The sequence below is a fragment of the Microdochium trichocladiopsis genome (genome assembly GCF_020744255.1).
Source record: "Microdochium trichocladiopsis strain MPI-CAGE-CH-0230 chromosome Unknown B0I36scaffold_11, whole genome shotgun sequence".
NCBI lineage: Eukaryota > Fungi > Ascomycota > Sordariomycetes > Xylariales > Microdochiaceae > Microdochium > Microdochium trichocladiopsis.
This window is the reverse complement of record NW_025763554.1, coordinates 1,886,677-1,900,459: the sequence shown is the minus strand read 5'-3', so window position 1 is coordinate 1,900,459 and position 13,783 is coordinate 1,886,677. Positions and strand designations below refer to the sequence as shown.

At 57.1% G+C, this 13,783-nt stretch overlaps 5 protein-coding genes across 5 annotated transcripts; 1 reads left to right on the top strand and 4 right to left on the bottom strand.

Annotated features, from left to right (window-relative positions):
• Positions 1–74: 74 nt before the first annotated feature.
• On the bottom strand, positions 75–1,854 carry B0I36DRAFT_336245 (uncharacterized protein). The gene has a single exon (XM_046155586.1). The coding sequence runs from the start codon at positions 1,730–1,732 to the stop codon at positions 329–331; it is 1,404 nt and encodes a 467-aa protein (XP_046006849.1). The 5' UTR covers positions 1,733–1,854; the 3' UTR covers positions 75–328.
• Positions 1,855–2,051: 197 nt separating this feature from the next.
• B0I36DRAFT_336244 (Alpha/Beta hydrolase protein) lies at positions 2,052–3,343 on the bottom strand. The gene has a single exon (XM_046155585.1). It carries the CDS (start codon positions 3,274–3,276, stop codon positions 2,218–2,220), a length of 1,059 nt encoding a protein of 352 aa, XP_046006848.1. The 5' UTR covers positions 3,277–3,343; the 3' UTR covers positions 2,052–2,217.
• A 423-nt stretch (positions 3,344–3,766) lies between these two features.
• Positions 3,767–4,804, bottom strand: B0I36DRAFT_336243 (uncharacterized protein). The gene has a single exon (XM_046155584.1). The coding sequence runs from the start codon at positions 4,597–4,599 to the stop codon at positions 4,141–4,143; it is 459 nt and encodes a 152-aa protein (XP_046006847.1). The 5' UTR covers positions 4,600–4,804; the 3' UTR covers positions 3,767–4,140.
• A 953-nt stretch (positions 4,805–5,757) lies between these two features.
• Positions 5,758–6,561, bottom strand: B0I36DRAFT_377727 (putative peroxidase; the record flags this gene model as incomplete). Its single annotated transcript, XM_046160587.1, has 1 exon — positions 5,758–6,561. One exon carries the CDS (start codon positions 6,559–6,561, stop codon positions 5,758–5,760), a length of 804 nt encoding a protein of 267 aa, XP_046006846.1.
• Positions 6,562–7,748: 1,187 nt separating this feature from the next.
• Positions 7,749–12,390, top strand: B0I36DRAFT_354841 (putative prostaglandin G/H synthase 2/cyclooxygenase 2, pgh2/cox2; the record flags this gene model as incomplete). Its single annotated transcript, XM_046157351.1, has 7 exons — positions 7,749–7,874; positions 7,926–8,042; positions 8,089–8,203; positions 8,268–10,830; positions 10,906–11,332; positions 11,406–11,687; positions 11,794–12,390. The coding sequence occupies 7 exons, from the start codon at positions 7,749–7,751 to the stop codon at positions 12,388–12,390; spliced, it is 4,227 nt and encodes a 1,408-aa protein (XP_046006845.1).
• Between the last annotated feature and the right edge of the window lie 1,393 nt (positions 12,391–13,783).

Here is a 13,783-nt window from a genome sequence, read left to right as displayed (position 1 = left end):
GTCACGTATCATGCGATCTCAACGGGCATCAGGCATGGCTGCCAGTGGTCTGCTTGACACAACTTTCATGTGAATCGTTTTCAGATCGTTTCTCCTTGTATAGCTGGCGCCTTCCCTACCAGACCCGTCTGGTTCTCAGGACGGCCTGCCGCCAAAGTACACACCACCGACCGCCGACGACTACATCTGACATCCCGTGTGAACATTGTGCACACTTTGCATAAATCATAGTGGTTCAATTTTCCGGCGTGATAGCTCTAAAGTTGCTCATACGAATACTTTTTCCTGTGTTCCTTGTTCGTGATCCCCACTCATCAATGTCGTGCACTCAATCCCAGCTCTCGACCGCAGCCTCGACAATCGGCCGAATCACCTTCCTGCCCGCATCGGATCTCTCGTGTGTCCACGCCATCTGCCACCGCCCCAGCTCGTTTGCCCGGTGCCACGGCTTGACGTTCAGCGTCTTGTCGTTCTCAATCGCCGTCTTGACCACCTTGAACAGTTCGTCCGCCTGGTGCTCGTCGATGCGCACGTCGTTGCGCACGACCAACACGATCTCGCGAATCTTGCGCTTCTTCTTGCTGCCGTTGGCCTCCTTGGTCTTGATCTTGTACTTGTTGAGCACGATGCTGATGTCGGCGCCCACCTGCGCAGTCCAAGCGGCCTGCGTCGCAAACCAGTCAAACAGCTCGCCGTAGCCTGTCTTGGTAATCTGGTAATCGAGCGAGTAGGGGATGGAGGCGAAGCCGAGATTGACGGTTGGCGTCCGCGGCGAAGGAGTGTCGACAAGGTCGCCCTTCCAGTCGCGGCGGAGGAGGTCGCGCAGCATGAGGTTGCCGAGATCCTTCTTGGCGTCGCTGAGCTCGTCGTCGAGCTTCTCCATCTGGTCATCAAGGTCCTTCTTGCGCCAGTTGCTGCGAGCGAGAACACGCTGGGCGGTCTTGCGGTCCTCGTCGGTGGCGTCGGCTAGGCCGCCCGAGTCGATGGCAATGGCGCCCAGGATCAGCTCGAGCAGCTCGTGGGGCAGATGGTACTCTTCCGGCAGGGCTTCGAGCTCGTCGAGCATCTGGCGGGCGACAATGGTGGTGCAGCTGGCGACCGTCTCGAAGATGCGGGGCTTTGCATCGGGCCCGGCGCCGCTGTCCTTGTGGTGGTCGAAGATGCTGAGGATGGGAGCAGCCTGCCACTTGCGGAGGGGCTTTGGGTGGTCAACGATGACGATGCCCTTGATGTGGGTTGCGAGGGTCTCTGGGTCCTCGGGGAGCTCGTCAATGGTGAGGAGATCGGAATGGCCGGAGCTCATCTGGGAGTTGTCGAGCGCGACCTTATTCTCGGGACGGAGGTCGAGGGCGTCTGTCGGGGTCTGGAGGAGGGCGATGGCCTTGAGGGGCTCGGACGAGTTCTGGGTGGCGTGCTGGAGGTGGTAGGCCCAGGTGAGGGCAGCCGTCATAGAATCGAGGTCCCCTCCTTCATTCCCCTGCACAATGATCCATTCTGACGAGCGACCTGCTTGCCAGTCGATGAGGAACTGGCGCTTCGTCTCGCGAGACCACTCGCTGAAGTGGCCGACGCCGGTCTCGATGGGGCTGGCGGAGGAGGCGACGCGGGTGGGTCGCTGTGGTGCATCGTCGCTGCCTTGGAGGGCAATGGGGTGTTGATTGGGCGAGGAAGGAACGGCAGCCATGGCGGGGGCGGCCAGCGCCCAGGCGGCAGCGGCAGAGGAGATGCGCATCTGGGAGTGCCTAGTGTTGTTGTGTTGTCCAGGTGAGGGCTGGCGGCGCGATGACGCGGGGATAATTGGATACTTGAGGAGGAGGAGGGAGAAGGAAAGCAATGCCTGGCGCTGATGGATGTGATGGGCAGAGAAAGAAGCTGGAGCTGAGGTGTGCAGGCCAACAACCTTAAGCTCGGCTGGGGTGCCTGTCCAGTCTCGCCTGTGGAGACCGCGCCTGCCCTGATGCGGCCCTTGGATGCAGGAGCAGGCACGACCGACTGCCCATGCCGCATGACGTCGCCAAGACAGGGGCAGATGCACCCACTCACTCCACGAACCCGATCAACGACATGACTATTAGTTAGAGGCCAAGTCCAATCAATGAGTAGAGAACTCGCTCGCTATATACCCTGAGTATGTGCATCACTGGAATGGGGAGATGGGTATTTTGTTTGTACACAACCAGGACTGGACTGAAGTGTCGACTACCAACCGCAGCGACCTCAGCCTCCTCGCTTAAAGTCCTCGGCAAGCTCGTCCAGCGCCTTTTCAATGTAGGGATACACCGTGTAGTGCGTCTTGCCCGCGAGCTCGGTGAGCACCGCATGCGGCACCTTGTCCGCAAGGTACCGGATCGCCGCGATGGGCGCATTCGTGTCATCGGTGCCGTGCCAGATGCGCACTGCTGGCGCGTACTCGACGTCCTCGAGCCGGAACCCCCACTCGGGCGCCGACAGCAGTGCCGCCTCCTCGACCGTCGCCGCCGCCCCTTGGGCAAACGGCTCGTCCACGATCCGGAACAGAATCTCCCGCCTCTCGCTCACCGTCTTGCTCTCCTTGTTCTCTTTCTCCCCCTCCCCTGATTCGTCCTCGACGTGCTCCCCTTGATCCAGCTTCGCAAGCTCCCCGCTGTCCTTCTTCTCGTCCTGCGCAACCAGCCACTCCTCGGTCTTGCGCTTCACAAACTGCGTCTGGCTCACCCAGCGCAGTGTGCCCATGACGGCATCCAACAGCACCCGCAACCCCCACGGCCAGTGCACCGCCATCCACCGCATCACCCTCCGCGGGCGAGACATCATCTCGGCCCCAGCCGCCCAGGGCGGCCCGGACGCAAACATGCCCACCGCCCCGACCGTCTGCCGGGGGAGCACGTGCGCACACGCGAGCGCATAAGGACCGCCGCCAGAGAACCCGGCCACCGCGAACCGCCGGATGTTCATGGCCCTGGCGAACGCGGCCATGTCCCATGCAAAGTCGGTCATGGTCCGGCCGGGCTGCGGCGTCGAGAGGCCAAACCCGGGCCGGTCGAGCGAGATGATCCGGATCCCCTTGCGCTGGCCGATGCTGTCCAGCGGGCCGGCCTCGAGCCGCGATGAGGGGAAGCCGTGCAGGACGAACAAGGGCAGGCCGCGAGGACTTCCATATTCGGCGTACCCTAGCGCCCGGCCATCGGGGAGGCGGAACGTCGCGTCGTGGGTGGAGGATGCGCGGGCTTGGAGGCTCCGGGCCAGGGTGCTGGTAGCTGAGGTCGAGGCGGCGGCGGCGGCGGCGGCGGCACGCATTTCGTCCTCATGGGACAGCGTGTGGGCGGGGAATGAAAGAAATGAGGAGGAGGTGGAAAAGGTTGAGGTTGTTGAGTGCATAGAGGAAGAATAAAGTCAGTGGAGCTGATGCTGACGGGAATACTCCTCAAAGTGCAGGTGGGATGCTAGCGTAAGTTGGGCCAAGAATGCCAAAGGAACAACACGAAGTCAACGGTCAGATCTTTACAAGAACGCTTGACTGAACATGATGAAGTCCATCTCACTTGAACGTCACTCTTGTCGTATTTATATTCACGAACTCGCTGTTGCTGGATTACAGAGCTGCATCTTTTTGCCATTTTGGGCGAGGTCGTTGCGCGATCTTGAAAGTGGGTCAGGGTGGTCTTGGCCATGTTTCTGTCCAATTCAGGACTAGCGCAGCCGCATGTCCGGAACTCCAAGGGGTCTCGGTAATAGCACATTCATTCAGTAGAGCGGGCAATACTTGATCAGGATTTATGAACTGAGGATCATATCAGGACTTTGCGCAGTCGTACTTTCACTTGGGTAATCTCAGCGGCTAAATTTAGAGACCTCTAGGCGCTAAACTGAAGTATCCTAACTGACTAAGTGTTTGGCTGATGAACTTCTGAACCTCTGAGCCTCTGGACCTCTAGACCTCTGCGAGAACTTTCCGACATTCAAACACAGAGTGTGATGGCTCAAGGCGGATAGGGGAATTGCTCGACACGATGGATGCGGGAGCGGGGAATACGCATCCTCTCCCCGCTCAACAAGACTTGCCGGCATTTCCTCAATACGCGAGCGAAGCCCACAATGCCAGCGCGCCGACAACCCACGGAATGCTCATCCGGAAACTCATCTGCGCATTGAACTTCTTCATCACCGCCAGGGTGTCCTCGGGGGTTGTCTTGGCTGCGGCGATGGGCTCTCCGTTGGGCCCGGATCCCGCGATAGACAGGAGCTCATCGAGGGAGCGTTCATGACGCGGCGCACCCAGGCCCAGCCGACGGGCATCAGCGCCGCCGCGGTGGCCCAGATCTTCCAGGGTCTCTCACCGCTCAGGCTGGAGGCTGCGGTGAAGGTGCCGGACTCGCGATACTCGGCATACGCGATCGCCCCGATGGCCAAGAAGGTGGTGAGATCGATTGCAGGGACCGTGGCACTCATCGACCAGTAAAAATACGACCACTGCTTGGCCGCGTCCTCCGGTGACTTGGGGATCTCTGGGTAGACCGCGGGGAGTAGGCGGTACCCAGACGTCATGGTGCCGCCGTTGATCAGGCTGCCAGCTATGGCGTAGCCTTTTAGGGCGGGGAGAAATGGGGTGATGAAGGACATAGTAATAACTTTCTTCTTTGTATTGATGTCAGTGTACTCGATGGACGGGAAAGGTTATGGGGTTTTGAGAGAATGAGAGATGTAAGTGTGTTGGAGCCCGACAGTCAGAAACTGATGTGGCCTGATGCACACCCCGAACAACAGCACATACCAGCTGGGCACAGCACTGCAGATAAACATTTCAAGAACTGCCCTGGAAGACCCGAAAGTGAATTGCAGCATGCAATGCAATCCTGGCTGCTCTGACACGTGAAACTGACACACACGAGAAACACACACACGCGTGTGAACCAGATACGAACTCAATAGAGAAGTCCATTCAGCTCCAACATATTGTCTCAGACCCCGCTTCTGCGTAAGACGTAGGCGTGCTACTCCAAGACACGGTTCGAACTCTGGTCGCCGTCTTTGCAAAGCGAGCTAGCCAGTTTAGCGGGAAATTATTAGGGTAGAGATTGAAAGCCCCGTTCACAGTTGCTGGCTTAGATCTGCGCCGCTTCGGGAGTTGGACCCCGCCCCGGAAACCAGCGTTGGGCTTATCAGGGAATCTTTCACGGGCCGCTCCGTGCCGTGGCATGCTTCTCGAACACGACTGAACTTTAATGCCTCGAGGAAGCCATAGAGCTTATGTTAGGCCATATGATTTTCATAGCGTACCACGAGTGCAGATGAATGGGGCAATATGATAGGCGATCCCGCACCAGCAATTCCGGTCTTCAGCTATTTTGATATGCCAAGCAGGACATGCATTTGGCTTTGCGCTTGTCGCTCAGCTTGTCGTTCAGCCGTCTTCTCTCTATAGCCGGATCGAGGTTCTCGAGGCTGGCTGCAGAGGTCGTAGGTTTGAGTCCCTAGTGAGAAGGGAAGAGTCAGCCTCGAAACTTTGACGGCCATGCTTAGGGACTGTGATCTTGGTCAAGCAACAGCAGCAAAGAGTAGAAGAGAGAGAGAGAGAGTCGAATCGACCTTGTGGGAAACCCGAGCACGTTATGCAAGAAGCCGCGCCGTCGTAAGGAGCTTGCAACAGTGCAAGAAAGATAGCGAAATGCCGTGTCATTTTGTTTAGATGTGCATTGCTGATCCTACAAGAAAATAATCTACCATAGTCGACAGCACCATCGTGAGATCAGAACCTCATAGAAAATTAACAAGCCCACACTAAAACGTCACGCCCACTGTCGCGACCAGGTGCTGCACCGCACGGAAGAATTCGACCATCCCCATTGTCCACCAGAACCTCTTGCTCCAGCCCTCCTCGATAGGCAGCCGCTCATCCTCAAAAATGGCCCTGACATACTTGACGGGGATCGTCTTGCCGTCTCCAAAACAACCCATCATGAGCGCAATCTGCCCGCAGTTGACCTGGTGCTCCGACGGACCGTACACGAGCTCCGGGTTATCATGCAGCTGCTGCTTGATGCGCACCTTGATGAACTGCCCCAGGTCCTCAATCGTCATCGTCTCCCCGTCGAACGAGGACTCGAGCAGCTCCCTGATTAGGTCTGGCTGCGGCGCATTGTTTCCTTCCTTCTGCGCGATGTCCCGCCGCGACAGCGAGATGTCGTGCTCAATAGCACCGTGCGCGGCGAGGTTCTCCAGGTCGAGATACTTCCTGCCGGTGTCCGGGTTGATCTGTCCCGGGTTCCAGCATCCAAAGTACGAAAAGTACGAGTACGGGTCCTTGAGGAGGCCCCAGAACTTGCTCCACGCGCTGACAGGCGGCTGCAGGTATGCCTTTTCCGGGTTGTGGAATTCATAATAGGTAGGTATGGCAAAGATCGAGCCCAGCAGCGGGCTCATGCCGACATACCGCATGGACGCGTTGAGCTCCGACATGGATATCTTGCGCCCGTCGCGGTTGATGTAGCCGTGGTTGGCGAGCGCGTTTACTACGGGGCACGGGCTCCGGCTTGCGCCTGCTGGACCGCGGGCGTACTCGCCAACTGGGAGCGAGTGAGGCATGATGGCAGGAGTTGGGGGCGTTGATGAGATGAAAGTGGTGAAGTGATAATGGGACGGAGCTCTCGTGGCCTGGCAATGATATCAAGCAGACACTTCACAGGTGGGGACTGAGCGGTAAAAGTAGCGATCATGTCGACCATAAGATGCTCGACTGAGCATACCAGAATGGTTTCTGGCCCAGTGCACTCTTGCTCGACTACTGTTGCACCATTACCGACTTCCGGGGGCTTGGACTGCTCTCAGGCTGAGGGCCAACTTACCCCTGAGACCATTGGCATGCACAAAAGAGTTCGTGGCGTTGAGGAATTTTCCATGTAGAATGTATCGATGCATACGGCAACTGGCCGAAATGCCGTGTCCAGCTGAACTATCTGCATTGTTGATTAGTCCAAAGCAAGCCCGCTTTCTGTGTGGATAAAGTCGAGGAAAGACAACAGTAGCGGCCTGCCGATCAGGGTTCAAGACATCCCCTCACATGACCCCAGATGGCCGCCTGTCTAAGACAACTTCAGCCCTTTCGATCTGCACCTGTAGCGTGCTTCCATACCTACTTAGGGGACAAGGGGTGCATATGCCAGTAGCAAGCTGAGGAATGTCGGCCGACCTGCCAAACACGCTACATTGCAAGTGCTTTCAGCTGCGAACTCTGATAACCCAAAGTGTCTCAGTCGAAAGACTCCCAATCAGCCTTCAATTCCGTCCTGCTGAGTTCTTTGGACTTTCTAAGACGGCAGAATCACACCAAGAGAGGCTCTTGCAGCACGATAAACCAGAAGACCAGGGCTCATGGATACCAACAACCAACGACGGATGCGGCACCATGGTTTTTGCGAGCACGACAAGCTCAAACTCTGTGCGGCGAATGTGTCAGGTTGGGAAGAAGTGCCGCCCTTGTTGGTCCTCTCGTGAAATGGCAGTTGTGCACTGGGCGGCACTTGGCTGTGCTCACCATACGACGCTGGGGCTTCTGACCGTTCGTGGTGGTTTAGTCCTCTTGATAAGAGAGACTTGTTACGATATTAAGGTCGTGTCGCACCATGTCTGGACCGAGGAAAGGGTCCTGGTGTCAACTGACTTAAGCACATTCAACCAGCACAAGTAATCGTTGACTTGAGCGTGCAGCCAAGTCGCGACAGAACCTTCCACATACTTGCCCGTAATCAGCACCCTCGAGGATTGTGCTCATCATGACTGGTCGTGTAGCAAAGGAGTCTGCGGCCAAGGAGGAGGATCTGATGGAGCTCACCCTCCAGCTCAGAAACAAGGAGAATGACAACAGATACGCACAGTTCCATGGCGACAGCCTAATATCGGTAAGTTTCATACCTCTCGTGTGAGTGAGTTCCTACTAACAAATGTCACAGAACCGCATTATTCCCACAGTCGGGACCCTGGGTGATATCAAGGCCATTTTGCGACCCAAGAACTGGCCCGCGCTGGGAGACGTCGTTGATAGCCTCCTGATGGGCAAGGGACTTGATGTAAGTCTTGGATACAGACTTGGATGATCAATAGATGCGCTAACAGCCTACACAGCCTGAAGGCGCTGCTCAGATTGCCGGGAGTCTCTCCGATTACAGTACCAACAGGCAAAAGTTTATCAACGATCAGGTAAAGACCAAGTACGACAAGATGCTGCACCGTACGTCATTTTCATTGTCAGTCCTCATTCAGACAAGGCCATGCGCTAATTATCTGGCAACTAGCACCGTTGACGTACCTGGGCGACGCTTTCCAATACAGAACACCCGATGGCAAATTCAACTCTGCCATCAACCCACACCTTGGGCAGGCTGGGGCCCCTTATGCCAAGACGGTGCCGTCGACAACTGCTCCTCTTGGTGCTCTGCCTGATCCAGTCGACCTATTCGACAAACTTATGGCACGTGAGGACGGCGGCCGCCAGAGCCAGTCGGGACTGTCATCCATGCTGCTGTACCACGCAACCATAATCATCCACGACATTTTCCGCACCAATGACAACGACAAGAACATCTCAGACTCCTCGTCTTATCTTGACCTGTCGCCGTTGTATGGATACACGGAGGAGATACAGCGCAAGGTGCGCGACGAAAAGTACGGCCTCGGCCTCCTCAAGCCAGACACCTTCGCCGAAGACCGCCTGCTCAGACAGCCACCGGGAGTGTGTATTTTGCTGGTCGCGTATTCGAGGTATCACAACTACGCGGCAAGGCAGCTCTTGCGCATCAATGAAAACGGGCGGTTCTCGCTGCCGGAGATGTACAACAAGACCAAGCTCGTGTCTCTGATCAAGGAACACCTGCCTGACCGCAACAAGGACGGCAGCAAGACCGAACTGAGCTACGAAGTGCAGCAGCTGTGCACTGAATACGAGAAGGCTTGGAGGAAAGTCCAGGCGGCACGGCCACGAGACCCCCCCTCAGCTCCTGCGAAACAGCCCAACGAGACCCCCCAGCAGAAGGCAGCACGTATTGCGGCAGAGGAAAAAAGGCAAGAAGCGCTGGACAAGATTGCCAAGTTCGAGGCACTTCCACTAAATACAAGGCTCAATGATCTACGGGACGCTCTCGAGCTAAAGCTCGAGGAGAAGAAGGGCAAGCTCAAGCACAAGTCCCCCGCGCAGTTCGAGGCCTTTGTCAACAAGTGCAACGACTTCGAGGCTGCATGGCAGGCCGCGCGGGACAAGCAGGACAACGACCTGTTCAACACTGCCAGGCTGATCACCTGCGGCATGTACATTCAGATCTCGATTCACGACTACCTTCGTGCACTGATGGGGTTCCACGCCTATGATACGAACCTGACCCTCGATCCGCGTGCAGACTTTGACCAGAAGAAGACCAGTCGCGGTATTGGCAATCAGGTTACCGTCGAGTTCAACCTACTGTATCGTTTCCACTGTGCCATCTCGCTCAGGGACGAAAAGTACATCGAAGAGTTCATGAAGAATGTGCTACACCTCAAAGATCCAAATAATACGACTCTCCCAGAGTTTCTCAAGACCATGGCATATTCAAAGCAGAAAGCTCAAGAGGACCAGGCCAAGGGTATTCTGCCTCCGGAGCCGTGGGAAATCACCTTCGGCATCCCGGACCAGGCCACAACCAACTCATCTCCGGGCTCCGACGGCGTGAGCAGCACCGAGAGAAGCAGGAATGGCTCAGATAGCGGCATCTCCATGGATGTTCCCGTGTCGCAAGACTTTACAAAGACCCAAAAGCCCATCAACGCCCCCGCTACGCCATCCGTGTCCACGCACTTCGTCCGCAACCCCATCACGGGCCTCTTCGACGACAAGCAGATGCTGGGCGAGCTGAGTGCCGCCATGGACGAGCCCATCTCCAACTTCGGTCCGCGCAATGTGCCGAGGTGCATGAAGCCGGTCGAGATCATGGGCATCCTCCAGGCGCGCAAATGGGAAATCGGAACCCTCAACGATTTCAGACAGATTTTCGAGCTGCCCAGGCACGCCTCCTTCGAGAGCGTGACCGCCAATGTGGAGATCCAGAACGCGCTGCGCGACCTGTACGAAAGCCCTGACAAGATCGAGCTGTACCCAGGCATCTTCTGCGAGTCGGACGCGCGGATGGGGCTGGACCCCGGTCCCACAGAGTCCAGCTCGGCGCTGTGGACTGCCATCTTCTCCGACGCAATCACGCTCGTGAGATCTGACCGTTTCTACACTACAGACTGGAACACAAACTCCCTGACGTCCTGGGGCATGAAAGAGGTCACGCCCAACAATGAGATCTGCAAGAGTTCCGTGTTCCACCGCCTGCTCCAGCGCGCGTTCCCCGGCTGGTTCCCCAACGACAGCATCCGCTTCTTCCATCCGTTCTACACGGCCAAGCAGAATGCTATTTACGCCGAGGCGCAGGGATACGGCCAGGATTTCAAGGAGACGGCCGAGCTCCACGATGCGGGTGCCAGCTGGTTCCAGAAACCCAAGAAGACCGCCGCAGACGTCGTCGCGTACCCGCCCGAGAAGCCCAAGAAGCCGTGCTACCTGGAGAACTTCAAGGACATCCACATGGTGCTGCAAGGCGAGAAGAGCGCCAACTTCACCAACCCCGTGTACAGCTACAAGGCGAATCTCCCACGCGTGGTGCGCAGCGTGCTTGACGCAGAGAAGCAGCCTCCCTCATTCGACCACGCAATTCTCGAGGACTACGTGAAGAAGGCCGAGCCGGAGCTCAAGAAGTATCTCGACGAGCTGATGAAGTACATCATCAAGAGGGAGTCGGTGTCTGTGACCAACTCTACCTTCCAGATTGATGCTACGAGGGAGTAAGTCTTGTCTCGTGGTTTTCTTCCCATTTCTGGCTAGCAGAGAGCTTGACTAATCCTTTCCCACGTATGCAGCTTCGCCATCCCCGTTGTCACTCGCTACATTGCCGCGTTCCTCGGATTCAGCAACAAGCTGCGCGAGGTGGCCACAGAAACTCCCGTCAAGGACACGTACACGGAAAACCAGATCTACCAGCACATTACCAACTGCCAGGTATTCCTGTCGTACAACACGGACGAGACAAAGTGGATGGCGCGCCGGCAGGCCTTCCAAGAGTCGATGAAGTTCCTCATCGACCTCACCCGCCAGGGCACGATCTGGGAGGCCGACCAGCTCTGGGGCCTGTCGCGCATGCTCTTTGGCAAGGAGGAGACGAACCCGATGCACGAGATGGGCGTGTTCGTGGCGCGGCAGGTCTTGCGCTACGAGCGGGACCAGAGCAAGGCCGCGGCGATCCTGCTGCTGATTTGTCTCGATTTCGCGTACAACGCCGTGGTGTCGGTGAGTCTAGACCACCCTCGCGTAGTCCTCTGTCTTGTTTCCAAAGGTGCCTTGCTAATACGTCTGAATACAGTTCACTGCCACGCTCGATGGCTACATGGCGGATCTCTACAAAGCCGCAAACGCCCGCGAGGGCATCGCGCCGGCTGTCGAGCCCGAGTGGATTTCTGTCCAGCACGCAGCTCTGTGTGATGACGACGCGGCCCTCGAGAAGATGGTCCAGTCCATGGCTCAAAGGAAGGTTCGCCTGCCGATTGTGCGCAAGGCACTGGTGGACGATATGTACCAGTTTGAGGGGACCCAAGATGGACGCCCCGTCTTGGTGAAGAAGGGGCAGACGGTTGTGCTGAATCTCGTAAGTCGGCATTGATCTTCCCCACGAGTGTCCATTTCTGCAAGAAGAGACATGCGACCTCAAGGCTTTCCGCTAACACATGAACCTCCCTTCCTCTTCAACACAGTCCAAAGCCATAGCCCAAGCCGAGCACACCAATGACACCACGGCGATCGCGTTCCTCACGCTCCAGCTCTCCATTGCCGACAAATACGCCGTCTTCTCCCCGCGCCGCTTCACCCCGTTGTCCCTGACCTCGATGATCAAGTTCATCGCCCAGACCAAGACCACGCGCCGGGGCCACGCTTCCCAAGGGCGGCTCAAGAAGATCCACATCGACCCGACGGTTGAAGGGTACGCAAACTACATGGCCCCGCAGCGCGTGGCGTGGATCGCGGAGCAGGTCGCGCAGCTGGACGACAAGCACCTCGCGGACAGGATCTTCAACGACGACCGGATGCTGCGCCCCGGTGTGGACACGTACTTGACGCCCGAGTGGGACGAGTTCGTCCCCTTCCCGATGACGTGGAAGATCCGGTTCGACGGGTTTGGCCGGTCCGAGTACGCGACGCCCGAGGGCGGGAAATACGGCAGGGTCCGGACCGCGGGTAAGGAGATGCCCGACTTCTGCCCGCCCTGGTACCAGCCCCAAGGGCCGAGCAGCATCGGCGGCTCTTTCGCCACGGTGGCGTGCGTGTGTGCGGACGGGAGCGCCGGGTGTTAATGTGCTGGGCATTCACTCGGCGCGGAAAGGCCAAAGCCGCTGGCCCTGTCAACTGGATGCAAGGCTGCATGATAAAGGGGGGGGGGGGAAGCGATTTGTTGAAAGGAGTTTTGGAATCTAGCAGATTGTCAATGGCTTAATGGCACTTTATTTGACTTCTTCATGTACGCGAACCACCAAGCTTCCTCTGTCAATGTAGTTGCGATTGAATGCGCCAGTGACACGACCAGCTGTCCTCGAAGTCTGTCACAGATTGTCCAACTTGCAAAGCCCGTTTCGCCAGATAGAGTCTTTAGGGGTTGCAGAAAATACCCTGACCCAAATCACCCCAAGCTAGTATAGTAGCAAGCATTACCCCATGCCGAACGACGACAGCGCATAACCATAGCCCAGCGCCCGGAACTTCTCATCCTCGCCAAATAAGCTTAGAGCTAGCTGACGCGACCTGAGGTGCTGACGAAACCACCGAGAGGTACAAAAACACGGCAAAGTAGCCACCCAAAGTTGCGCTTAAAGAGGGTCTTGTACCGCTACGAGCCTGCCGAGAAGCTACTAATAACATTCTGAGCCGACCATCTCGTAAAGCCGAGACGGTAGAGGCGTCCCAAGGCGAGGGAGGCGGAGCTCTCCGTAGCTATGTTGCTATGGAGGTCTGTCCGCCGTGTTATGTCTACCTTGGTGGTGGGTTGTTATAGTGTTATTTTAAGAAGAGTGGCACGCCCTGAATTACGTCTAGGGTAATGCGTAACCATAAGTACTAATTAACCTCTACCGGTAGTAGTCCTATCTCGTACTGTGACGTGGAGATCGGCTTTCGTCCGGATAAGCTATGTATATAACCTTGGTAGCCAGCTACGAGAACTGAAGGGTCGTGGAGGTAGTCTCTGCTGGGAGCGCGGTCGCCATCTGGCCAGTCTTTAGTATCGAGGCGGCTCGAAATCGTTTAGGGTAGCCTTGCGAGGCGTACTCGTGAGGCGTCCTTGTCGGCCTGACCCGCCTTGCACGGTAGGATGGGTGCAGGCGGCCCTATTATTACAGCCCGGTCTGCAGGGGTCCAGCACATGACCAGAGGCCGCCAAGACCCGTAAGGCTCTGAGCCCTGGACTCCGCCCCTCGCGAAGATGAGGGGTTGAATGTGATATCCTGGAAGAGACGGTCGACTGTCCAAGCCTGGTGGCTGACGGCGTGCGGGCGCGTCGTGTGCTTCTTGAGGCTCTTCCCTGCCCCAGGCCCAGGGTCTGGTAGGTGCATTCGGGCGACTTCTCGCAAGCCGAGCTAGCCCTGGCCTGGCCCAACCAACATCACTTCTCCAACATCACCTTTGGGCACCTCTCACACCCACTTGAGCACTTCTGCCCATCCACTTGACTTCTGGGACGGAGGACGCTTGCTC